This window comes from Primulina eburnea, chromosome 2, assembly GCF_022965805.1.
Source record: "Primulina eburnea isolate SZY01 chromosome 2, ASM2296580v1, whole genome shotgun sequence".
NCBI lineage: Eukaryota > Viridiplantae > Streptophyta > Magnoliopsida > Lamiales > Gesneriaceae > Primulina > Primulina eburnea.
The window spans coordinates 8,037,672-8,057,361 of NC_133102.1; the positions used below are offsets into that span (position 1 = coordinate 8,037,672).

General features: G+C 36.6%; 3 protein-coding genes across 5 annotated transcripts in view; 1 reads left to right on the plus strand and 2 right to left on the minus strand.

Moving 5' to 3' along the window:
- LOC140824561 (uncharacterized) overlaps positions 1–19,690 on the plus strand; it is a 73,809-nt gene that overhangs the window by 24,827 nt on the left and 29,292 nt on the right. The gene's annotated exons all lie outside the window — the stretch shown is intronic.
- LOC140822897 (uncharacterized) lies at positions 6,726–11,658 on the minus strand. 3 transcript variants are annotated; one of them, XM_073183850.1, is made up of 12 exons: positions 11,434–11,656; positions 11,290–11,334; positions 11,145–11,219; positions 10,892–11,008; positions 10,604–10,678; positions 9,399–9,601; positions 9,227–9,319; positions 9,053–9,154; positions 8,526–8,956; positions 7,196–7,772; positions 7,036–7,105; positions 6,726–6,938 (listed from the first exon to the last, which is right to left on the minus strand). In XM_073183850.1, exons 1-9 carry the CDS (start codon positions 11,543–11,545, stop codon positions 8,930–8,932), a joined length of 849 nt encoding a protein of 282 aa, XP_073039951.1. In that variant the 5' UTR covers positions 11,546–11,656; the 3' UTR covers positions 6,726–6,938; positions 7,036–7,105; positions 7,196–7,772; positions 8,526–8,929. The 3 variants fall into 3 exon arrangements, with proteins under 3 accessions (XP_073039951.1, XP_073039952.1, XP_073039953.1); XM_073183851.1 differs by lacking the exons at positions 6,726–6,938; positions 7,036–7,105 and having other exon boundaries at positions 7,300–7,433; positions 8,603–8,956; XM_073183852.1 differs by lacking the exons at positions 6,726–6,938; positions 7,036–7,105; positions 7,196–7,772; ... (2 more) ...; positions 9,227–9,319; positions 9,399–9,601 and adding exons at positions 9,808–9,946; positions 10,022–10,083; positions 10,226–10,300; positions 10,366–10,482 and having other exon boundaries at positions 11,434–11,658.
- LOC140822896 (uncharacterized) lies at positions 11,687–13,723 on the minus strand. Its single transcript, XM_073183849.1, has 4 exons — positions 13,045–13,723; positions 12,654–12,962; positions 12,478–12,577; positions 11,687–12,396 (listed from the first exon to the last, which is right to left on the minus strand). Exons 1-4 carry the CDS (start codon positions 13,125–13,127, stop codon positions 11,764–11,766), a joined length of 1,125 nt encoding a protein of 374 aa, XP_073039950.1. The 5' UTR covers positions 13,128–13,723; the 3' UTR covers positions 11,687–11,763.

Below are 19,690 nucleotides of genomic sequence, written 5' to 3' on the forward strand. Positions count from 1 at the left end.
AGGTCGCATGCAACTTTAAAATAGGACATACATAATTTGAAACTTGAACTTGTGCATTAAAACTTGAACATACGTACATACGTACTCCGACGTGCCATAACTTAAACTTCCATAAACATACTGCATACGTAAACATACATAACTTCATCATTTTGCGTAGAGGATGTTTCAAAGCAAGTGACCCATACATAATAAACGCCTGATCAGACATACCACAGTACTGGGCTGACAGGGACGTATCCACTGTCGCATACATGAGATCCCCGTTCATAATTTAACGGGCTGGTTGGTCCCCGTTCATAATTTAACGCTTTCCAACCACGATCTAACCCGTTCATAATTTAACGGGGCGGAGAGGTCCTCGGCCACGTTCACCGACTTCCAAACCCATTCATAATTTGGTCACAAGTCAATTAGCATACCTCAAAAACTTAAACATATTTTCTCTGCACGTCATACATACTTACTTGGCGTTGAGGGATTCGTTGGACTTCGACTGGGGCCGTTGCTGCAACTTACTAACGTGAATTTCATACTTAACTTGCATTGCTTAGACATAGAAAACACATGCTTACTCTCAAGCTCAATCATACCTTAGGACCTTCTACGATTTGCCACGACACGCCCTTAATAATCCTTGCACTAACCCATAACATCAAACTTAAAATGAACTTACAAATATTTCCCAAAACAAGGGTACACGGACCCCGTGTTTGGGTCCGGGAGAGGGTCCGTGTACATACTGCCTAGAGTGTGTCGGGAAACGGAAGGGGCACGGACCCCGTGCTCGGGTCCGGATGGGGGTCCGTGTAGACTCTGGAAGAAGACATTGAAAGGAAGCAAAGGCACGGACCCCGTGTCAGGGTCTGGGTAAGGGTCCGTGTAGATACTGGAAAAAGACACTAAGTGAAACCCAAAGGCACGGACCCCGTGCCCTCATCCGTGTAAGGGTCCGTGCTGTCTCGCAAAATTGACACTGAAGGAATAACAAAGGCACGGACCCCGTGCCCGGGTCCGTGTTTGGGTCCGTGTTCGCTCGTTGCTTCGAAACCTGCGAGAAAACTTATGCACCTGCCTAATCTCCCAATTGCACATCAATGGAACGAAATTTACCATCTTAGGACTCTTCTTAGAACACCATAACATTGCATCAAAACTTATACAAACACCTCACAATACGACGTCCACTATACTACACAACGCAACACCAATTATGCAATTAACCTCAATCCCTTTCCTACAACTTTAAACTCATTCAAACGCCTTAACAACTTGCATCAAAATCTTAAAAATACACCAAACCTCAAAACTAGCATGCTTATACGCAGCAACGATCGCCCGTCAGTTTCCAACGAAGCCTGCAACACTGAAACTTCAAGAATTATCAAAATCTTAACTTTTCTGAAACGCAGTTTGAGCAGTCCCACGAAAAATGCCATAACTCACTCAATATTTGTCCAAAAATTTCGAATCATATATCAAATCGAAGGTATCGAAAAGTTACACGTTTTTGCCGTTGAAAGTTTTCCCAAAATATGAACAGAAAAATCGCAGTTTTGACATGAACAGTAAAAAACGAGTTTTTGATCTAAAAATTTTCCTTCGAAATTGATCCGATTCATGATCCGCTCAAACTACTATCATCATACATAACTTTTACGCATAAAAATCGACACAACGCATAATATGACTTGATCGACACAGCAAGAACAGAGTATACGTGCCTTTTTGATGATAACGTTACCGAAAGGCGACACCGAAGCGGAGATAGGAGCGAGGTTGATCCGGGACGAACGTGGCACCGTTACTCTTGAATAAAACTGACCGAAATCTTGCTGGAATTTGAAGGGAAGGGGGCGGCTACTCTAGGGGAATAAGAACCGTAATCTTTCTCTCAAAAAAAATAATAAAACTTGAATGAATTGTTGTGTGTGTGTTTAGGCGTGTATTACTGTGTGTAAAAGTGTGTTTGTGTGTGTGAGGCGTGTGTTTTAATTAATTAAAAGACTAACTTTTGGTTTACTAAAATAATTGTCTACTAATTAAAACACTAACTCACACTCAACTTTTTAAATAAAACTCTATAATTAAAATATAACACACCATATTAGACTTTAAAAGTTCTAAAATCAAAAACTCACAAAATAATTAAATTTAGGATTCAAAAATGCTAACACTCACTAAATTATTTAAAATGCCCCCAAACTCAACTTAAAATAAAATACCATATCGAAAATTGCCAAAAATCGTCACCGGGTCTTTTCCTCACTCCCGCCTCGAATGATCGCCTGAAACATGAGACTCGAAAGACATTTTAACGTGCATCACATAAACATAAATAATTTAAAACAATGCATTTAAATAAATCATGCATCGCCAAAACTCATTTAAAATTAATTTAAATGATTTAATAATTAAATGAATGCATGGGTTATACGTGTATTAAATTTGGGCACTACAGTTACCATGGATAATCTTACTCTTACCCACGATTTTACCTTTGAAATTATCTCCGAAACTGATGTTTGGACCACTATATTTAATCAGTTGAGATAGCATACTTGCATCTCCTGTCATATGTCGTGAGCAACCGCTATCCAAATACCATATTGAATTTTTATTTGTACCTGTTACCTTCAAGCACACACATAATTTGATTTGGTACCCATATCTATTTGGGTCCAAAGCTTATTAGTCCCTTTGGAACCCATACTTGGATTAGTCTAACTGACTTTCCAGTAGCTGTATTCCAAATGGGTTTTCTCGATTTTTGTGTGCTTGGTGAATAGTGTACAGATGATACAGTATGTATTTTAGCTTGGTTCAACTGATTGTTTAGTCTGTATCTTTTCTGGACTGGTTTGCAGTTATAATAATTTGAATAATTCTTGCTAAATCTTTTTGATGAATGATTTTCTGAATTAGTAGAGATTTTTGGACTGTAATCGACTCCATGTCTTCTGGCCTTATACATATTCTCAATAGGTTTTTCATTCAGTTTGCTGGGCTCAAATTTCTCTTGTTCTACTGTTAATCTGACAAATTGAATGTACTTCCCTTTGTTCATTGTCAGCTTTGGTTGAGTATCATTTGAAAACGTTTCTCCTTGATTATTGAACCCTAAACTAGTTTTATCAGAAACTGATTTTTGTGAATTATGCATCTCATTCAATGCAGTAGATGATTTATTCCAAGATTTAATGAGTTCATTTTGTTTTGAATTTTCAAGGATCAATTTCTGGATCAGTGACTGATCTTTCTTTCTCTCTGCTTTTAGCTCAGCAATTTCCCTTTCTAGACTCAACCTATCAACTGATTCATCAGTTTTGGTTTTGTTGTCCATGGGATCATTTTGCTTTGACTTTATTTCCTCAAATGATGATGCAAGTTTCTGGTACTCATTTACCATTTCATGCAATGTTAAAATGAGTTCTTCTCGTGTAAAATCAGTTGAACTAAAATCAAATACCTGTTGACTTGTAGATTCTGCTTCAGTATCATTTGCCATTAGACATTTGACTTCCTCTTCATCACTTGAGCTATATGAGCTTTCTGGTTCTGATTCGTCGCTATCAGTTTCTGCCCATTTGGATTTGTTCTCTTCAGCTAATAGAACTTCGTGTTTCTTTCTGTAGGTTTTCTTATCATCTCTGGGTCTTCTCTTATGCTCATATGGTTTCTTTCTTCTGTCAGTTGATCCTTGACTGTCCTTTTTATGTTTAGGACAGTCAGCAATGTAATGACCTGTTTTGCCACAATTGTAGCAAGCATTTGTTTCTTCTTTGGAATTATTTCTCTGGTATTTCTTCTGAAGATTTCCTTGGTTCTTTCTCATGAACATCCCAAACTTTTTGATGAATAATGACATAGCATCATTGCTTAACTGATCAGCAGATTTCTCAACTGAACTAGTTGGTTCAGTTCTGACAGCTGCTAAAGCAGTTGTAGTTGTAGGAGTAGATGGTTCTCCTTCTCTGTTTTGCAATTCAAATTCATAAGCTTTTAAATCAGCAAATAATTCATGAAGTTCGATCTGGTTCAAGTCTTTAGATTCTCTCATAGCCATTGTTTTGACATCTCATTCCTTTGGAAGACCTCTCATCACTTTTAGTGTAACCTCTTTGTTGGTATACACTTTTCCGAGTGCATTTAATTCATTCACAATACTGCTCACCCTTTCATCATACTCGTTCATTGATTCTCCAACCTTCATTTTGATATTGTCAAATTTCTGGACAGCAACTGAGAGTTTATTTTCTTTTGTTTGGTCATTTCCTTCATATAACTGAATCAACTTCTAATTTCTTTTGCTGTTTTGCACATCTTTATTTTGTTGAAGGTTGCTTTGTCCAGTGTTTCGTATAGAGTATCTTTGGCCACATTGTCAAGATTAGCTTTCCTTTTGTCTTCAGTTTTCCACTCTTCTCTGGGCTTTTGAATTCTCTTTGGTGCCCCTTCAGTTATGCAATTGTTGTGTTTGCTTTTAGAATCTTCATGGGCCAGTCTGTTATGACATACCACATATCATCATTTTGTGCAGCTAAGTGAGCCTGCATTCTGATTTTTCAGTCATCGAAATCTTCTCTTGAGAACATAGGAATTTTATTGAATGAAGTCATGCTAGCAGATTTATAAATCAGAAGTATTCAAGAACAAGATTCAACTGCTCTGATACCATTTGATAGGATCGGTTGTCGTAACAAGAGTGTTTAGAAGGGGGGAGGGTTGAATAAACACTTACACTTAAAGTTGTTCTTTAAGAATATTTGAGTTCAGTTTAGTGACAAACTGAATCTCGGAATCTTGTTGGTCAATAACAATCAGTTAAACTAGAGTAGTTGCGGAAAGTAACTGACTGAAAGATAGAATACGAAACTGAAAGAAATATGCAAGAGTTGTTTCTGGATGTTCGGAGAATTTAATTACTCCTACTTCACCCCTTCTATCACAAGGATAGGATATTCACTAAAAGACTTTGATCAAGTACAACACTTGTACAGACCCACTTCAGTTTGGACTTACAACTGCCAAAACTGAAACTCTTAGTTCTACACAATATTTTCAGTACGTAACTGATATTAGCACAATTGAATCTAACAGCTTTTAGAGAGTGCTAATAAACTCAGATTATAGCCTTGATTGCTACGAGTAATTCAAGTGAAGGTGAGCTAAGATTTTGACAGAGTAATAGCAAGCTTAAGATTGAGTAATCGTCTCTTGTGTCTTCTGCTGTTCTTCAGTCATATTTATACTTCTCTTTCAACGGTAACTTTGATATGCATTTGAATTCTAGTATCCGTTGAATGCCACTTCATCATTTGTTGGGCAATGTTCTCTTCATTGATTGTCATATGGCGTCTTAATTGTAGTAGCCGAAATACGTTGTTCTATGCTGTAATGATTGAGGTGCGGCTTTCCATATTCATTTGATGTTTACTATGTCCTTTTGTCGGTTGAATGTTCTTTCCCGAGAATCATTCAGTTGAGATATGTTTTGACTGAAACTTATGCGGCTGAGTATATTAACTGATCGGTTTCCAATTGATCAGTTTTCTTCATTTGTTCAGCTGGTTTCAGTTGTTAAATATTCAGTTGTCTCATAATTCAGTTAGTTTCTTCAGTTTGTCAAACTCCAAAATTTGGTTTCCAACAGTATTTAACAGCCAACATTTCACACACAACGTCTCGAGATTTCTCATTCGTTATATTTTCTCTGTCTCCAGGTGAATCACAGGTTTTCGTTCGTATATAACTGCTTCGACGCCTATTTTGAATGATCATTCGGCCTCCATCTAAATCCATGAAATGAATATATTGGAATTTATGGTAGAAGATCTCCATTGTAAAATGGTAATATGTAATAGTTAGTCCCACACAGTAATTACTAGGATGGTATAACTTTTGTGGAGTGAAGCGGAATACTAACTTAATGCATGCGAACATATGTAGTTGATCGTGTAAAGATTCACTTGTAATGACATCCACCCAGTGGGACTGGGACACAATAGAATGGTACAATACCCAATCTTAGTGCATCGTAGATGTGGGGTGTCCGACTACACTACAGGAATAAATGCTTTTGGTGACATTCATAAATGTCATCATATTCAATATTTAGTGACATTTAAGTTTTAGTGACACCTCCAACAAATGTCGTCTATTCCAATGTCGTCTTAAACTTCCTGACATTTTTCAATGTCATTATAAGACGTTAATGACAACGTCATACGTGTTACTAATTATTTATATAATGACAATTTTAAATGTCAGGTAAAATCATGTTTTTAAGACATTTATACATGTCTGCTTTTATAGAAATAATGACAAATTTATATGTCAGGTGACATAATTTATAATGACAACTAAAAGTGTCGTGTATATTATTTATAGTGACAATAAAAAATGTCACTAATGATATGTTATAAGGTTAATTTAAAATGTCTCATTATGTAATCTGTAATGACACTTACAAATGTCTTCTATACTAGTATATAAGGATATTGAAAATTGTCATTAATAGTTGTTTATAATGACTTTTTGAAATGTCTCCATATGAGTTTTACAATGAAATTTTTTATGTACATGATTTAATGTTCTATTGTGACATAAAAAATGTCATATTTTATGAAATGCCATCGATTTTCAATATTTTCATGATATAATATTCAAGGGTATAACAAATTAACATAAATACAAATACAAAATTTTAAAATAGAAATTTGCTAATCAATAATTGTCATTAATTTTGCAATCATTAATGTATAAGACTGACAAATTTGTTATCTCGAAAAACATCTATATCACAACAAATGTACCAAATATATTTAGTTTAAGAACTAACAAACAATTAAGTCTTCTAAAGCAAAACATAAGCAAACTTGTGACGCATCTTCATTTTTCAACCATCTCATCTTAATCAAAATCCAATATTCTTTCACCTACAATAAAAATTCAAATATTTGTATGAATGAAATAAAATTAAAGAAACACAAAATAAAGAGATTAAAATTTAATTCCAACTAGTGAATATCATACCAAATGATAAACTGGAAAATTATTATTTATCCAAATGCACCTAGTAGAAATCTTCATCATTAACTGTCAACTGCAAATATAATTGATATTGGTTTAAAAATATACTAACATGACGGACATAATAATAAATACTAGTTAATTTAAAAGTTGAATATCATACCAAATGACAAGGCCAAGGTATCATTCCTCTAAGTGTATCCCCAACCTTTTGTAAAAGATCATATGGCCTAATCAAACTCTCTTCCCGTTCTAGGACAACTAGAACTTGTATTTCACACTAATTTGGTCCCAACAGTCTGTCTTCCTACTTCGGTATTTGGATCCATGCTACGAACCACTCCTTTTGCCACAATTTTCGTCGAATCAAATAGACTTTTTATTGAGACAGAACATCCAATCTACGTGAAAGTGCAAAAGAGAAAGTTTTGATAAAAACAATTATAAAGTATAATCATCAACAACCATTATGCTAATGAGTATGTCCAGCTAGCCAGAAAACAAAAAAACATAAAGAAACATCATTCAAATTAGTTAACTCATGACCGCAAATATACATGTAATATATATTCTCAACCAAAATATACTATCTAAATCAATAAATGGCTAACTCGAGATAATTATAAGCTCACACAAAACATAGCTTACAAAAAAGCAAACTCCAACTCATTATGCCACATCAAATAATAAATAATATCAAGGTTATAAAATTCTGCGATATCATCTCAAATTCATCTAAACTTGAGGCCTGATTCTAGCAGCTAAGAACACATATATGCACAACTTCAAGAATTTAACATAAGACAGTCAAGAAGAGCATTGATCATGAAAGAAAAGTACTAATTTTACAATGACTGTGATTCTAGTTATCGGAAATCAGAAATTACTTCTAGCATTAATGCAAATATATCAGCTCGTGTAACATTCAGGCATAAGCTAAATCAGAAATCCTTCCAGCAGTAATGCAAATATATAATGCCCCTCACATGCCTCATTCTTACACTGCCATACCTACTATTTTTCACTTTGTAAGACAAGTAAATCGTAATCCACATGTTGCAGTGCCGTAGTTTACCTAATAGCTTAACACTCACGCAAAACACTTTCACGAGCAACATATCATCAGACATCACCCAACATCTACTGCGAGATTGATGAATGAGTAACGCCCCCAAGCACACAATTTCTGAGGTACACGATTGAGGTGATTAAAAAATTGATGCCAGTATGAAATGAAACAACGGAACAACTAGATGATGAAATTAGAGCAAACTATCCAGAAAAGTTAAACAATATGGAACACAAATTAAACACATTCAAACTGTACTAAAGACCAGTTTCTTCCATACCATTTTTTACTCACTAATCTTTCAAAGAAGAATCCTATCAGACTATGTATTGAATAGGCGTGCCTAGGTTAAGCGCAATTTTTTTTAAATAGGCCCGCATAGGCGCGCCAGGCCAACTAGATGATCTAACGTATATTCTTAAACCAAAAAGCCAATGCTGAATCAATAAAGTACTAACTCAATATAATAATAAAGTAATAAAACTAGAAAAAAGACTTTACCCTTGGAGATAATGGGCTACTAGAGGATGTTGTGTGTTGTATATTGTTGTAATTTGAACCAAAGTTTTGGTTTGGTTGATTGCAAATGTTTGATTCTAACATTGCAATGTGTTGGCCTTGTTTTCTAATTTGCTCATCCATTTTTGCTAACTTTGTCTTTTGCTCCATCACTATTCGATTGCATGTACTACGGCTTGGAACTTCTCCCCATAAATCAGATGGGTTAACACCATCACCAATCATAAGCACTCGGCTTGATCTATCTGGTCCAATGATTTGAGCAAATACGTCATTTTGACCAATTTGATCATCCTCATCTTCAGGAAGTTAATTTTCTAGTTCTTTCATTGCATCCTTCACCAAAAAATCAAAATCCATAATTTATTCATAATGATTATGAAAACAAATATCTTTGAAAGTAATCTAGTTGAAGTTTATAAAACAACTTACCAATTTTTCTGCCACAATGTTGCCTGAGGGACTTCCATTAGCATGAGTGAAACAGGCATGAAATAATTCAACTCTTGATGGAGGTCGCCCTTTTTCTTTTTTCTAATATGTAATTGGTTAAAAGTTTGTAGATTCTAATGCATGTAGAATTATAAGATTAATAAGATAAATTACCAATTTTTGTTGCACTTGAGCGAAAGATCTTCTTCCAGTTGTCTGATTCATTATCTTTTGGTTCCGAGCAATCTTATTTTTTTCACTGCTCTCCTAATACATTAAATTCAACTTGGTACACAAGACAAATGTCTACATGAACATTTTTCTAAACATATAAAATATTGTATACCTTTGATTTTTCTGAGTTCCACTGAGCAACTAGTTTCACATATTGTTCTACAAAAGCTCTTTTATCTCTTTCTTCAAGAAGAACTTGCATTGGCAACTCAGGATCATAATACTTCTTTTTAGTTCTGACTTCCCGTTTCTCCATTTTTTTGCTATTGAACGTAGCGTCCAACTTTCTGTTCCAGGAGGAAGGTCGTACTTTTCCTACAAAGGCATTTAGACAATTTACCATCATAGTAAAAAATTATTTAATAATAAAATTATTCAATAACATTTCAATTATCTTTATAACATCTAGTATTTTTTTCTTACTATCCAGGGGCATTTTATGCAAATCTTCCACGTCAATCGGACAAAATTTACCATTTCTTGCCAAAGTACCCAAAAAATCAGTAAATTTATTTCTTCTTGATCCAATAGGACGTCCCATATCATCACATCGAATCTTAATACGTGGCAGCGTGCTAGGTCTACCCCAAATTTCTTTCATAAATGTAGGGCCTCTAGTTTTCTTCTCAGCGTCAAGAGATTCACTTTCGCTATCTACATCTAGATGCAAAAAAGAGAAATAAATGATTGAATAAATAAAGTGAAATGAGTTATTACATTTTTCGTATAGGTTACCTTGATCAGATTCTTCGTCCATAAAATCACTTTGAACATGTGGGTTATTGTTGAATGTGATCCTAGAAGTCAAACATGTATGTTTTTTATATGGATAAATAAAGGATGAAGTAAGTATTATAACAAGTTATATCTAAATGTAATCATCGGAACTAAAAAACTATAATTTCATGTCTTTCTATATCTTAATTTTTAAGATGTTACCTTGTAATTCAATGTCATTTTGATTTGAAGCTTCGTCTATTTGGTTTCTTGATGCACCTTGAATGTTTTGACAATCTGCACAAGCATTATTTCAACAAAATATATGCAAATTGAGTTTATAATTATAAATAAGATGCTACCTCTTTCTTTTGAATTTCGAGTTGTGTGATTGTCAATCAAAATCAGTGGTTGAGTAGTTGTCTCATCTTGAAGTTGAAAATGAGTTTTTCCAACATTTTTATTTTTAAGAGCCATTCCTATCAAAAGCAAGTTATATAAGATAAATAAAGCATTAATAATCATTATACCGAATTATATCAAAATTTAATCTTTTGAAATAAAAAATTCTTAAGTTTCATATATTTTTATATATCATACCTTGTACATCATTGTGTTGCTGCTTTGAAACTTTATCCTTTTGGTTATTTGGCATATCTTGTATGTTTTGACATTCTGCACAAGTATCGACTCCACCAAAATATAAGCAAGTTAAGTTTTAATTATAAGCAACAAAGTTCTAATATTTTTCTCTAGCTACCATGTTATTACCAAGTTCTCTTGCAAGACTGACTTGAACAAAGTATACAACATTCATACAAATGCAAAAGGTCAAATAAGAGTTATAAAGCAACAAACAGATTGTTTTTGTGTAAAATGCGATGATACCTCTTTTGTTTGAATTTCGAGTTGCATGATTGGCAGATATAATACGTGGTTGTGTATCTTCCTCATCTCGAAGTTGAAAATGAGATTTTCCAACAAATTTACTCTTACGAGTCATTCCTATCAAAAGAAAATGTTAAAAATTACAAATGCTTTTATATAGAATAAATAAAACATGAAGTAAGCATTATACATATCTAAACTTAATCGTTTCAAATAAAATGCTATAAGTTTCATATCTTTTTATATTTAATACCTTGTAAATCATTGTGTTGGTGCTTTGAAACTCCATCCATTTGGTTATTCAACATACCTTGTATGTTTTGAACTTCTGCACAAGTTTTGATACCACCAAAATATAAGTAAGTTGAGTTTTTAATTATAAACAAGAAAATGCTAACCTTTTCCGCTATCATTCATGCTACCGAGTTCTCTTGCAAGACCAACTTGAACAAAGTACATAAAATTCAGACAAAATCAAAAGGTCCAATAATAGTAATACAAAATCAGCAAACATATCCTTGATGTATAAAGTTACATGCTACCTTTTTTTGAACTTCGAGCTGCGTGATTGGCAATCATAATTCGAGATTGTGTATTTGCCTTATCTTGATGTTGAAAATGAGGTTTTCCAACAGTTTTACCTTCACTAGCCATTCCTGTCAAAAGCAAGAGCCACAGCTTGAAGATAAAAAAAGTTAGTTATATCCTTTGATATGATAAATAAAAGATCCATAGTGAAAAATGAAATTAAAATATATACTGTTATTATTATTCTAGTATCCAGCAAACCTACTAGTTTCACTTTATATCATATTAACTAAACATAAAAAATTATATATGCAAGAAAAAATCTCATCATTAACTAAATCTCATCATGCATCAACAACAATTTCAACTCCTGCAACATCATCCCGAACCCAAACGACTTCTTCATGTTCATTCTCGTCTTCAGGATAACAAATAAAACTTTGAAGATATGTATCAACATCTGCCAGAGGTTGCATTTTATACTTTGCTCGTGCATCGGTGGTGATAATTACATGCCAATTACAATCAACTGGATCTTCCACATAAAAAGCTTGCATGGCTTGGGATGCTAATATATAAGGCTCGTTGTGACGCTTCACATTTGTAAAATTGACCAACATAAAACCATCATCATCCAGTTTTAGTCGTTTGCCTTTGGAGACCCAATCACATTCAAATAAAACAACTCTTCGACCTCCCTCATACTCTAACTCAATCACATTTTGCAAAATCCCGTAATAATCAAGTTCACTTGATACTGGATTCTGATCTCTTATACTCGAATAACTTGAAGTGGTAGCCCGAACAATTACACCACAATTCTGAGTTTTTCTCTTGCGTTCCACTTCTTTTGTATGAAGCCTAAATCCATTGGAAATGAATTTTTCATATCGTATCCCTATGAAATTTGGGCCTCTGGCGAGTGATTTCAAATCATTTGATATTGGATCATCTTGTGAAGGATTTGTATTTTCAATCTATCACACAAGGAAAAATTAATAAATTATGTATAAAAATCATAATATATAACCTTAATGAGAATTACAACAACAACTTACATGTGTGGCAAACCAAGAGGCAAAAGACTCACTGTGCATACGTTCAATTTGGTGTGGTGGAAGACCTGAATGAGTAAGATTCAAAATCTGACGGTGTTCACTGCAAATTAAGAACGGTGATTTGATAAACAATGATGATTATATATTTAAACACAATGAAATATATAATCACATACTCTATATACGATTGTACTTGATGACAGTTGAATAACACGTATTGATGTGCCTTCTTCAATGTCTTGTCATCAAACTTAGTTGCAATGGCCTTTCCAAGTGCATAACCAGAGGCCGTAAACACATCCAATGTGAATGTTGAGCCGATAGTTGTCTCATCATTTCTTGTTGATTGATTGAATTTTGTCTCTACATAATCAGTTAAATAAAGAGAACAGAATGTCAAACATTCCTCAGCCAAATACCCTTCAGCAATAGATCCTTCTGGCCTACTTCTATTTCGAACATACGACTTCAATGTCCCCAAGTACCTTATACCAAAAACATAAATTTTTTATTATTTATTGAAAATAATAATTTAAATAAAACAATATCAATAATATTTGTTTTTACCTTTCAATTGGATACATCCAACGATAGTAAACTGGTCCAGCAAGTTTTATTTCAGTAGCCAAATGTACAGTCAAATGAATCATTATGTCAAAAAATGAGGGAGGAAAAATCTTCTCTAATGACAGAGGATCACCGCAATTTCTTTCCTTAGACGAACCACATCAGTAGGAGAAATTACTTTACAACATAGCTCTCTGAAATACCTACTCAATCTAATCAAAGGAGTCCGAACTGATTTAGACAAAGTTCTACGTAGTGCCACTGACAACAACTGCTGCATCAAAATATGGTTGTCATGGCTTTTTAGACAAATTAATTTTGTCGGTTTCATTTGAACACACCGTGAAATGTTAGAAGCATAGCCATCTGGAACTTTAACTTTTTTCAAAACCTTGCAAAATGTGCCCTTCTCATTTTTGCCCATTGAATAACATGCTGGAGGCAGATAAACTCTACTTGGTCCTTTCTCAATAGGATGAAGTTCTGATCTTATTCCAATTTCTTGCAAATCAAGACGTGATTTAATATTATCTTTTGCTTTCCCTTCCATATTCAGCAGTGTCCCACAAATTGATTCGCACACATTCTTCTCAATATGCATAAAATCAAGATTGTGGCATACCACATTATCTTTCCAATATGGTAAATCGAAGAAAATACTCAACTTTTTCCAATTGAATGGTAGTCCTGGATTATCATCAACTGTTTTTCCAAATTCAAATTAAAATTTTTCAACTCGTTGATCACTGAGTCTCCCAAAAGTATGGGTGATGGTCTTCCATACTCTTCTGTGCCATCAAAATGTTGAGCATCTTTGCGAAACTCATGATCACCATTCAAAAATTTGCGATGACCCATATAACAATAAATTTTTTTCCATTTTTTAAACATCGTGAATGTGTAAATTTGTGGCACACTGGGCATGCAAATTTACCTTTGGTGCTCCATCCAGATAGGGTTGCATATCCAGGAAAATCACTTATAGTCACTAATGATGCGGCATTCAATTGAAAATTCTGCTTGGTTGATGCATCATATGTCTCCACTCCTACCTCCCAGAAATCCTTCAAATCTGCAACAAGGGGCTGCAAGTAGATGTCGATGTTATTTCCAGGAGAAGATGGACCAGGTATTAGCAATGATAATATAAAGTATGGTTGTTTCATACACATCCATGGTGGAAGATTATAAGGCACTAAAATGACTGGCCACGTACTATGCGCCACACTCATATTTTTGAATGGATTAAATCCATCTGAAGCTAATCCTAGCCTTATGTTTCGGGGATCCTTTGCGAATTCAGGGTGGTTATGGTCAAATGTTTGCCAAGCTGGGGAATCAGCTGGGTGTCGCATGTAACCGTCTTTCGTGCGAGATTCAGAATGCCATCTCATATGGACTGCCGTTTTGCAAGACATGAACAAACGTTGTAACCTAGGCTTTATAGGAAAATACCATAAAACCTTGCGTGCAACTTTCCTCTTGTCGCCAATAGGATCATTTTCAGATGTTTCCCATCTAGGCTCGTTGCATGTTTTGCATCGAACTCGTTCTTCGTCCAACCTCCAGTATAAAGTGCAATCATTAGGACAAGCATCGATCTTTTCATAACCAAGTCCTAATTGCTTCATCAATTTCTCTGCTTCATAGTATGACTTTGGTAAATCTTTCATGGCATTTGGAAATGCTTCTCTCAACAAATCCAAAAGCATATCGAAGATTTTATTGGTAATTTTTCCAAGACATTTTAAGTGAAGCAAGCGAATGATGAATGAAAGTTTTGAGAATTTCTTACATCCGGGATATAACTCTTTTTTTGAATCATCAATTAGTTTATAGAATTTCTCGGCCTCTCCGATTGGAATCTCTTTATCCTTTTCAAATCCTGTTGTATTGATCGTATCACCATAGTTTTGTGGGACCCCAAAAGCATCGTGAACTAATCCCTCCATATCATCTACATCATCACGAGATGGAACAGAACTAGATATTGAAGATGCACTACATGATATCTCTCCATGAGCCACCCAGTGAGTATAACCTTTGATAAATCCATCAACCGTCAAATGATCACAAGCATCCTCTCTTGAAACACATATGCCAATCTTACATCTTGCACAAAGACATGCAATCATTCCATTTATGTTTGCATTAGAAAATGCAAAATCTAAGAAACCCTCAAGTCCTTTCCTGTATTCCTTGGTTTGTCTCGGCAAAAGCATCCAACTTTTATCCATCACAATTCTGGTAAAAAGATCTATTTAATTATCTATCAAATTATTTTAAGAATATTTATAATTATTTTAAAAAAATAATATTGTAATTATTAATAAACTTTATTTAACATTAACATTCAAAATATTATCGCTATTTTAATTTTTCACTATTATTATATTTATTTATTAACAAAATGATTTGTCTTTTTTTATAGAAAAAATCCCTCGTGCTTCTTGCCTGGAACAGGTAATTAATGGTTCGTTCGATGCTACATGTGGGGTGTAGTGACCCGTTCCAGAATCACCTACTAATCAAAAACTAAGCATGCAATTAACCTAATCAATTATAATCAGAGATAACAGCGGAAATATGGCCAACAACAAATAGTTATACAACCCAATCGAAATCGAAGTCTAGACTAACTCAAAATGAAATATCCAGTACAACCATATCGAATCAAATGGAAAACACTGAAAACTAAACCAACCAGCTACTCAACGTCCTCCTCCTGCTCCTCCTGAGCCATCCAACCTGAGGCCTGCCCCGTGGGAATGGGGTGTCCAAGAATAAACAAAACCGAGGACGTGAGCGATAAGAACGCCCAGTACAAAAGTATGAGTATACAAACCTATAAGAAATGCACATGCTATGATATGATACCAGGGTAGTCAAGAAACAGGAATCACAAAGGATCTCAAAATGCTCAGTATAGAGGCGCCAAGTGGATAGTGCCGCGCGGTCCAACCTCTGGGTCACTGCATCCACTACAAGACAGACGTGGACCTAAAATGTCCCGGACCACCGAAGCCCTCCCGACCCGTCGGCCACTGTGTACTCTCGGTGTCCATGCGTCCACAAGACAGGGCTGAGCGGCCCCAAGATATAGCTTATCTCGAAAGAGATACAGCTCAACAGTAAAGGCTATCTCGAAGGAGATACGGCTCAACATGATATGCAATATGCATCATAACTCGTGACATAATAGCATGCATCATATGACATATAACAATGCAGCAAATACTCATGCAACACATATAAGAATGTATACTCAACCAGGATATCTCGGATAGTACTTTCGTACCTCTATCACAGCAAGCCTAGCCTTACGCAACACCGCTAATCAAGTCTAGCCCAAGCCTACGCATCAAAAGCATACTCAATCAATACTACCATGCTCGACTAGCAAAACCAGTACTCCCTAGTACTACCAAAGGTTTAGGGTTTACCTTCGTCCGTCGACAGCCCTTTGATGTCGATTGCCTTGAAACTCAGGCGCCGCTACGCTACTACTCCTGGCAGCTCTTGGCTATCGCTCGACCAACAACTAACCCTAGAAACCTTCCAAATCCTCTCAACTATGAGGCAAAACTCAAGAAATTGGCAAGTCAAAATGAGGAAATCCGAGCACTATTTATAGGCCATGTTCGGATCCTCCGAACAACACTTCGGAACGTCCGAACGCTACGTGTCCATTGGCTCTTGACAGCTCATGATCGGATCCTCCGATCATACACTTCGGACCGTCCGAACATGCATGGAAAATGACGTGTCGATCAACACTTGACACCTATGATCGGATTCACCGAACTACACTTCGGATCGTCCGAACTCTTCGGTGCTTCCGAACCCTCTTCGGTCCGTCCGATCATGACCATAGCCAAAATTACACCTTAAACCTTCTTAATCACCATTACTCCGTTAATTACCCAATTTGGAATTCGGGCTACTACATTCTCCCCCCCTCAAAAGATTTCGTCCTCGAAATCAGGCTTAGAGAATGAACAAAATGAAATAACAACATCATTAATACATCTCAATTGTTGTTGAATACAACTGATACTATAATTACAACTGAAAACACAAACTTATACAAAGCACAACTCAAAAGAGCTCTGGATGCTCCGAACGCATACGACTCTCTAACTCCCAAGTGGCTTCTTCAGTGCCTCGACGCTGCCACTGCACTAAGACAAGAGGAATGATCTTATTCCGCAACACCTTATCTTTGCGATCTAGAATCTGAACTGGTCGCTCCACGTAAGACAAATCCGTATCAAGTTGAACTTCAGATGGATGTAGGATGTGTGACTCATCTGCTACATAACGTCTTAACAAGGATACGTGGAACACATCATGAATACTTGATAGGTACGGCGGCAACGCAAGTCTGTAAGCTAAATCTCCCACACATTCCAGTATCTCGAATGGACCAATAAATCTCGGAGACAGCTTACCCTTGAGACCAAATCTCAAAATCCTGCGAAAAGGCGAAACTCGGAGAAACACCTTCTCACCTGGCTGAAAATGAAGAGGTCGACGCTTTGTGTTCGCATAACTAGCCTGTCGATCCTGAGCAGTCTTAATCCGCTTCTTGATTACTGCAACCTTATCTATAGCCTGCTGGACTAACTCCGGTCCCTCTACCTGTCGTTCCCCGACTTCATCCCAGAATAATGGAGTACGACAACGTCGCCCGTACAACGCCTCAAATGGTGCCATACCAATACTACGATGATAGCTGTTGTTGTACGCGAACTCAATCAAAGGCAAATGATCCTGCCAAGCGGGTCCGAAATCCATAACACAGGCTCGCAACATATCCTCAAGCGTACGGATAGTCCTCTCTGATTGACCGTCAGTCTCCGGATGATAAGCAGTACTCAGACTCAGTGTAGTACCCAAAGCTGACTGGAAACTACCCCAAAACCGTGAGGTAAAACGAGGATCTCTGTCACTAACAATACTGACAGGCACTCCATGCAAACGTACAATCTCCTGAATGTACAATCGAGCCATACGATCGAAAGTGAAATCACGATTATACGGCAGAAAATGAGCAGACTTGGTGAGTCGATCCACCACTACCCAGATAGCATCGCTGTTCCTCGAAGATAATGGCAAGTGAGTAATGAAATCCATCGTAATATGCTCCCACTTCCATTCTGGAATAGGTAAGTTCAACAACAATCCTCCCGGTCGACGGTGCTCTGTCTTAACCTGTTGGCAAACTAGACACTTGGAGACAAACTGATACACGCTGCGCTTCATCCCTTTCCACCAAAACCGCATCCTCAAGTCTCTATACATCTTGTTGCTTCCTGGATGAACACTTAACTTGCTTCGATGCGCCTGAGACAATATCTCGTCCCTCAAAGTGTCATCCTCTGGTACTACAACCCGATTAGATAAGCACAGAAGACCATTGGACTGATAATGGAAATTACTATCACCACCAACTAACCGAGCTAATCTCTGAGTCTTGAGATCAGACATCTGAGCTTCTCGAATCCGAGTGAACAAATTGGGCTCAGATAAAATGGTAGCAACACGAATGCTCTCCATACCTTTCCGATGCTTGAAGTTAAACCCCAACGAGCAACTATCCTGGATGGCACTAGTCATAGCACAAGTCTGAAGTGCAGAGGCTCTCACCTTGCGACTAAGCGCATCAGCTGTGAGATTCGCAGAACCTGGATGGTACTTGATCTCGCAATCATAATCCTTCAGCAAATCCATCCAACGACGTTGCCTCATGTTCAACTCAGCCTGAGTGAACAGATATTTCAGACTCTTATGATCAGTAAAGATTTCAAACTGAACACCGTACAAATAATGACGCCAAATCTTCAGCGCAAACACAATAGCTGCCAATTCCAGATCATGAGTGGGATACTTCTCCTCGTGAGATTTCAGCTGTCTGGAAGCATAAGCAATCACATGACCGTTTTGCGTCAAAACACACCCTAAGCCTTGAGTGGAGGCATCGGTGTAAACACTGAAACCATCAGATCCTGACGGTAACGCCAAAACAGGTGCAGAAGTCAGAAGTCGACGAAGCTCTCTGAAACTATCTTCGCACTCGGATGACCACTTAAATGGAACATCCCTCCGAGTAAGTTGCGTCAATGGTCTGGCTATCTGAGAGAAATTCACGATGAAGCGACGATAATACCCTGCCAGACCTAGAAAACTACGGATCTCAGCCACCGTCGTCGGACGTGACCAATTCAGCACTGCTTCAATCTTGCTGGGATCCACAGAAACTCCTTCCTTGGAAATCACATGACCAAGGAATACCACACGATCAATCCAGAACTCGCACTTACTCAGCTTAGCATACAATTGCTTCTCGCGAAGAATCTGCAACACAATCCTCAAGTGTTGGGCATGCTCTTCCACACTGTGGGAATAGATCAAGATATCGTCAATGAAAACCACCACAAACTGATCCAGAAAATCTTGGAAGACTCGGTTCATCAGATCCATGAACACCGCTGGCGCATTCGTCAATCCAAATGGCATAACTAGAAACTCGTAATGCCCATAACGAGTACGAAATGCAGTCTTGGAAATATCATCATCTCTGACTCTCATCTGATGATAACCCGATCGCAAGTCGATCTTGGAGTAAACAGAAGTACCCTGAAGC

What these genes read in the sequence shown, in the direction of transcription:
- LOC140822896 (XM_073183849.1), bottom strand. Translation starts at nt 13,127, where the DNA reads ATGATTCATTTGACTGTACATTTGGCTACTGAAATAAAACTTGCTGGA. An exon ending in TGGATGTATCCAATTGAAAG is followed by an intron (nt 12,963 to 13,044) that starts GTAAAAACAAAT and finishes TTTTGGTATAAG; the next exon opens with GTACTTGGGGACATTGAAGT. An exon ending in CCTCTTGGTTTGCCACACAT is followed by an intron (nt 12,397 to 12,477) that starts GTAAGTTGTTGT and finishes CTTGTGTGATAG; the next exon opens with ATTGAAAATACAAATCCTTC.
- LOC140822897 (XM_073183850.1), bottom strand. Translation starts at nt 11,545, where the DNA reads ATGGCTAGTGAAGGTAAAACTGTTGGAAAACCTCATTTTCAACATCAA. An exon ending in CCAACACAATGATTTACAAG is followed by an intron (nt 11,009 to 11,144) that starts GTATTAAATATA and finishes TTCTTTTGATAG; the next exon opens with GAATGACTCGTAAGAGTAAA. An exon ending in TCGAAATTCAAACAAAAGAG is followed by an intron (nt 10,679 to 10,891) that starts GTATCATCGCAT and finishes ATACTTGTGCAG; the next exon opens with AATGTCAAAACATACAAGAT.